Raw genomic sequence first — 6206 nt, 5'->3', positions numbered from 1 at the left:
AAAAAAAAAAAAAAAAAAAAACCCCCCCCCCCGACAACACAGACGCCGAGAGTGGGTGTAAAACGAGAAACAGCAAGAAAATACAGGAATCTCACCCCGCCATAAAAGGCGTGGGAATAACCGGGGAAGGCCTGTGTGAATAGAGTACAGAGTAATGAAGAAAAAAAAAACAGGAAACGGAAAAGGGAGCCGTGCTAGGAGGTTTCATGACAGACCCAAATAGGCTTCAGTTGACTGCCTATGGATACGAGCGACGGATGCACAACTAGAGCAGAGAACGCAAGTGTAGAAGAGTCTCTGGCACCACCACCGCGAGGCCGTCATCCAAACCCAATCGAGACTTCATGGCGCGCCCTGTCCCGTGAACCGGGTTTCCCGATTATGCCGCATCTCCCCAGTGATGCGCCTTTGAAGAACGAACAGAAACCCAGCGTCAACAATCCCCTCCCCTCCATCATCAGCCAGTCTTTGTAATCAGAAAATGAGAGAAAAGAGTAGCCAAGGGCTAGACAGCGCTGTATCCACCCCTGCTCCCGCCTCCCTGGATCGTTTGGAATAGCCTCCTGACCCAGTCTTGGAGGAGGTAGGGTACGTCGCGGATGGTGTCGCCGTGGGGGAGCAGGTCCCAGCCACGGGCGCCATAGCGGGTGTAGTTCAGCCACGAGCCGAAGATGAGATATGCGGCCGCGCCGAGAAACACGCTAAGGGGTTTGTTTTTCAGTTTAGCCAGTGATCATGGGGGGGGGATTCAGACGAGAAAAAAAAGGGGGAGAAGGCACCCACAGTATGACTATCCACGTAAAGAAGCCCCAGTGCTTGCTATCGTCATTGGCACCACCACCTCCACCTCCGGACCTCTTCTCGCAGGCGTGTTTTGTGTACCACGTCAGCTTCAGGGCGTCGGCACTGCCGGGGTCCTCCTCGGACGGCCCGTAGCTCTCCCAGATCAGGGCCGCGTCGGGCTTCTTGATCTGAACGGGCACCTGCTTGTCCTTGTTCTTGTCGTCGCCGTCGGCACGGGCGACGTGTGGCGCCGCTGCGGTCGGCGCGGCGGTGACGGTGGCGGTCTTGCTGGCGGTCGGCTTCTCGGCCGGAGAGGGCTTGGACAGGTCCTTGTCCGGGTCGATCTCGCCCTCGGTCCCCTCGACCGTGTCCTTGCACAGCAGCTCCACGACGGCCTTTTGCTTCCGGTCCTGGAACTGGCCGCCCTGCAGCACGATCCGGACGCCCTCCTTCCCCTTGTCCTTGCCGCTCGCCGACGTGCTCAGGCGCGTGAAGGACTCGTCGAGCGCGCGGCCCTCGGCGGTGCCCGCGATGACGCGGTGCTCGAGCGGGACGTCGGCCTTGGAGTCGGGGTCGATGTGGTGCCACATTCCGCAGGCTGTAGGTGAGGAAGGGATTGGGGAGGAGCGTTAGCGGGACTGGCCCGTTGATCAAAGAGAGGATGAAAAACGGGGAGCGACGGTAAGAAACAGAGAGAGAGAGAGGTAGAGTAGGGGGTCTTGGCTTACCCCAAGTGCCGTCTGGACACCCCTTCTTGCCACCTTCGGGGACCTTGAGGGGACCGCACAGGTCGAGCGTGTAGGTTACGTTGGTGAAGCCCTCGGCGTGCAGGACGCTGGTGACGACGCTGTGCGGCCCCTTGAGGGCCGACAGGTCGAACTCGTGGTTGTCGGCCTGGACGTGGCTGCAGTCCATGGCGGCCGCGACGCCGCTCGCCGCCGCCAGGCACAGCAGCAAGCTCGCCGCCGCCGTCGCCCTGGGCGGTGGCCTCGGCCTCGCGCTCGAGCGTGTTTCGTGGGCGGCGGTTGCCATGTTTGCTAGGCGACCGGATCGCGAGCTCGGAGGCGATGACGACGACGGCGGTGGCAGCACCAGAAGCTGCATGGGGATCTAGGGAGGGGATCTCGTCGAAAGGAGGAACGGGGTCGGATAGGGCCGGACTATGGACTATGAACTAATCGGGTATCGGGTATGTGAGGGCAGCCAGCTGCGTGCGGTCTGAAGCGCGGGATAGAATACAGCGTGGAGACGCGAGGTCGCAGCCCGGAGACGGCAGGCGGATTCCCAAAGAGGCCAAGCCGTTGAAATTCCGTCATCAGCTCCAGCCGAGAGCTTCCCGCCCAACGCCCCATCTGACCCACAGGACCTACTTGGTGCTTATGTCATCAGGCACGTGCACAACACAGCGAACAGAGGACTGAACCATCAAATGGGTCCATGATGCCAAGAAACTCGCAGATGAGGAGGCTTGTTCACATTAGATTTCAAGACAAATGCATATTTACTCCCATCCCCAGCACCCAAGGTAGCTGCTCTGACCTCATGCACCACCCTGTCCTCGATTATTGCTTCTCGCTCCCCGGCTTCTTCCTCAGATCCTCATCCGACGAGGACAGCCGGGCAACCTCCTCAATGTGCTCGCCGCCGGCCGAGGCGCCCGTCACCGGTGCCAGTCCATTGTCGTCGCCAGTCTTCTTTGGGTACGTGGGAGGCGCGTTGTCGCCCTTGGTCTTGACCAGCATGTCCTCTGCCGTGATGTGCGCGACCGCCGCACTGTCGCCGTCGAACAGCTCCGCCATGGTCTCGAGCGTGCGGCCTCGGGTCTCCGGGTAGGTGAAGTACACGCTGAGCACAAAGGCCACCAGCACCGCGACGAAGACAATGTAGTACTTCCACGAGATGGCATCGAGTGCGATGGGGTTGACAAACGTGTTGAAGAAGAGCACGAAGAGTGCCGTGACCAAGGTCACCGAAAGACCACGCGCGCGCAGGGCATACGGCCAGATCTCGACTGGGTACGACACCAGGAGCGGCGTGAGGGCAATGTCGTAGCCGAGGAAGTAGACGAACAGGAACGGGACGACGGCAAGGCCGGTAGGCGTGTGTTTCGTCTCGGCGAAGCTGCCCGAGAGACCGGTAATGATGATGTATGACACCAACATGATGATACCCTGTGTCTAGTGGTTAGCCAACGAGCCAACGAGCCAAGGCAGGTTCGTGACGGGGGCACGACTCCATCATGTGGGCAGTACTTTGGGCAGTACTTACACTGGCCAGGAACAGGGGCCTGCGGCCGATACGGTCGATGAGGAAGGCGGCACCCGACGACCAAAACAGGTTCCAGACTTGCATCAGGGCCGAGATGAGCGTCTGCTCGGTAACGCCTCTGATACCGACCGAATCGAGCACAAGGGCCAGGTAGTAGCTAACAACGCCGTTGCCCACAAACTGGGAGAAGACGCCGATGGAGATGGAGATCCATAGCCTGTGCCTATTGCCGGGCGTGGACCAGAGGTCGCTCCAAGAAGTTTTCTCCTTGGCCTCGCGCTCGGCCGCGATGGTCTGCTCGATCTCGGCCATCTCGAAGACGATGAGCGGATGGTCCACGTCGGCCTCGGAGCCGATGTGCGACCTTGCCAGGTTGCGTCGAGCCTCGTCCACCCGGCCAACCGACACCAGCCAGCGCGGCGACTCATCGAGCATTAAGAGGGATGGGATGATCAGCGCGGGCAGCAACGCCATCAGCCCCGAGGGGATCCGCCAGGCCGCCGAGGTCTCGAGGTTGCGCGTGCCGAAGGTGGCCCAGGCCGCGATCACGGCGCCGACGTACCAGCCGCAGTTGTCTAGAAGCAGGCGGATTTCCCGTCAGTTTTTTCGACACTCGACCTTGAGTGATAAAAGGAAGGAAAGAGGAGAGTAGAGAACTTACACAAGTTCGAGATGACGGCGCGCTCAGTTGGATACGCGACCTCGGCGATGAGGAGCGGCCCGCCGAGGGACAGGCCCTGCGACAAACCCATCAGGAGGCGACCGGCGATGAAGGTGCCCTCGTTGGGCGCCGCTGCTTGCACCGCGGTGCCAATAAAGGCGACGAAGACGCTGGCCCAGATGCCGGGCTTGCGCCCCCACTTGTTGCTGATCATGGCCGCCACGGGGAAGGTGATGGCGGCACCCAGCGAGTAGATGGCGTTGATGAAGCCCAGCCAAGCACCCTTCGGCTCCGACATGAAGGTGCGCCACTGCGGCAGCGCCAGCAGGCCGTTCATAATGCTGCCATCAAAGCCATTGGAGCTCGTCAGGAACATGAGCAGGATAAGGCAGATGTTGAGTTTCAGGTGTTCTGGCTTCTGCCACCACTTCTTGCCATCCTTGGGCAACACCCGCGCGAGCTCGTGCCCGACCGACCTCTCCTGGCCACCCATGGCTATTGCGTGTGTGCTACTATCCTTGGCTCCTTTCTTGCTGGATGGGTGGGCTTGCTGAGTCCTGATGGGTGGGAAGGGAAGGGAGCCAGTGAAGAGAAGGTGTCACCAAGATGTAGGCTGTCAGGAACCTGCGGCCAGGCCGGTCCCTATATACGAGACGAAATCATGGGATCAACATGGCCACCTCAGGGATACACCCAGCTGTCCAGCCCACACGCGATCTTGTCGGCTCGATCCCTGTGATCTTCTCCATGGGGTTCGGCTACGCGATGGCCGTGGGGCTCCGCTCACAAAAGGGGCCCCGGGAGTGGCCTTGGTCGCAAAAGGTGGGAGCATGGTAGCAGGGGGGGGTTTCGATAGAGGAAAGCCGCCGAGGAAATGACCGGGCGTTTACCGGTTGGCACTCTGGAGCGGGCACAAACCAAGCATGGGGCGACTGCGACGCTCCAGCCAGCTCGTTGGAAAATGCGGAGGAAGCGAGGGTCGTGGGGAGACGCGCCTCCCGAAAGGTCCCCGACCTTTGCCTCCACCTCGGCCATGCTTCTCACTTGTGGCCCCCGGAAGACACGGACGAGGTTCCTCATAATTCTCTGCACCTTGGATGCTTGGCTGAATCATGGTGGACACGGTCAACTTTCCGTGCCCTGCGAGGGGGGGAGAGAAACAACGGGGTCGGACGAAGAAAAGCAGGCAAGGATCCGGGGGGGCATGGCTGGGGTATGCGGAGGCGGCACCGAGCATTATGCGTGGGGAGGGATCGAGCCAGTGCATGGTGATGCCAACGCTCACTGTGGGTAAGTAGGTGGTACCTAGGTACCTACCTCTGGGTAGGGATCCAAGATAGCACCTGGGAGGTACTGTGTAGGATAGGACGACAAGTGCTAGGTGCCTTTTCTCCGTCGTGACTGCCGTCTCTCATCCTTTCACGGACAGCACTTCACAGCCCGAGAGCGGGTCGTGTGTCTGCCTCTGCGACGCTGCGGCGTCCCCACGACTCGCGTGCAGGACCCACCGCCCAGCAGAGATCGGCCACTGAGATGATGTTGGTAAGGAGGTCAATGGCTTGTCGCTCGGGCAAAGTCCGGTATAATAGCCTTGCTTCTCCTCCTCCTCCCCAGCCAAGCCCTCGGCATTCCCGTCTTCTTGTTCGAACCAGATGCTTTTTTTTTTTTTTTGCTGTTGGGGAAGACGAGGAGGTGGAAGGGGTCGGCAGATGGCCCTCTGCCCACACCACATGGGCACGCATACCACGACGTGGCCGACCTTGCCTAGTAGCGAGTTGAGGTGCTGTAGAGGGCGGTTCTTTTTACTTTTACTTTTATTTTTTATCTTTTATTAGAGGGCGGTTACGTTTGTGCGACTTGAAAAATCGACATGACGGGCCGCTCCTCTAGCGATCTTTTAACGTCCAAACAAAGCCGCAAAATTCAGGGTTCATGTTCATGGTTCCTCTCAACTGCCGTCGACAAGGGGGGCGCGCACCCAAGTTGGAAGAGATTGGGCCAATTTCAGGCTCGGCCGTGGTGGAGCTAATCCCTACAAGCCATGGGTCCCTTCCATTTACCCCAGCCCTAAGAGGAAAAAGACGAGTGCAAAATGGAGGTTGACAAAAACTTGGGGTAAGCTCAAGTGACGGGGGGAAAACTCGCGTGTGGGGAAGGGGGCTGGGGAGACAACGGGATGGGCAGGGACGAGAAAAAAAAAAAGGGGAGGAGGGACCAAGATGTCCATGTTTGGTCGAGATTACACACAGAATAGCCAGCCAAGCCTCTAAACGCAAGGCTACTGACTTTCTGACAGGTCGCTTCAGATGGACAAAGTCCGAGGTTGTCTAGGGAGGGGGGCGTGCCACGAGGCCATGGTGCAAGCCGCGATGCTGCCGGATTAGGCACGCGTCCTGGGCTGCCACCGACCATGCTGACTGTTTGATGACATATTTGGGAAAACTCGAGGCCCCGAACGGCATGACCGAGGATTCGGGAGGGTTTTTTTTTTNTT

The 6206-nt window shown here is 59.5% G+C and overlaps 2 protein-coding genes across 2 annotated transcripts; both read right to left on the bottom strand.

The window, feature by feature from the left end:
- Positions 1 to 505: 505 nt before the first annotated feature.
- On the bottom strand, positions 506 to 1815 carry GGTG_11152 (hypothetical protein; the record flags this gene model as incomplete). Its single annotated transcript, XM_009229032.1, has 3 exons — positions 506 to 701; positions 784 to 1381; positions 1512 to 1815. The coding sequence occupies 3 exons, from the start codon at positions 1813 to 1815 to the stop codon at positions 506 to 508; spliced, it is 1098 nt and encodes a 365-aa protein (XP_009227296.1).
- Positions 1816 to 2218: 403 nt separating this feature from the next.
- On the bottom strand, positions 2219 to 4958 carry GGTG_11151 (glucose transporter HXT1). Its single transcript, XM_009229031.1, has 3 exons — positions 3713 to 4958; positions 3052 to 3626; positions 2219 to 2954 (listed from the first exon to the last, which is right to left on the bottom strand). The coding sequence occupies exons 1-3, from the start codon at positions 4203 to 4205 to the stop codon at positions 2346 to 2348; spliced, it is 1677 nt and encodes a 558-aa protein (XP_009227295.1). The 5' UTR covers positions 4206 to 4958; the 3' UTR covers positions 2219 to 2345.
- Positions 4959 to 6206: the final 1248 nt, after the last annotated feature.

Source organism: Gaeumannomyces tritici (genome assembly GCF_000145635.1).
Source record: "Gaeumannomyces tritici R3-111a-1 unplaced genomic scaffold supercont2.6, whole genome shotgun sequence".
NCBI classification, from domain to species: Eukaryota; Fungi; Ascomycota; class Sordariomycetes; order Magnaporthales; family Magnaporthaceae; genus Gaeumannomyces; species Gaeumannomyces tritici.
This window is presented reverse-complemented; position numbering and strand designations above follow the sequence as displayed.

Bases quoted from the DNA above. Each gene is read 5' to 3' on its own strand.
- GGTG_11151 (XM_009229031.1), bottom strand. From the start codon at position 4,205: ATGGGTGGCCAGGAGAGGTCGGTCGGGCACGAGCTCGCGCGGGTGTTG. The intron at 3,627-3,712 runs GTAAGTTCTCTA...GCCTGCTTCTAG, and splicing joins CGCCGTCATCTCGAACTTGT to ACAACTGCGGCTGGTACGTC. The intron at 2,955-3,051 runs GTAAGTACTGCC...CACTAGACACAG, and splicing joins GGCCCCTGTTCCTGGCCAGT to GGTATCATCATGTTGGTGTC.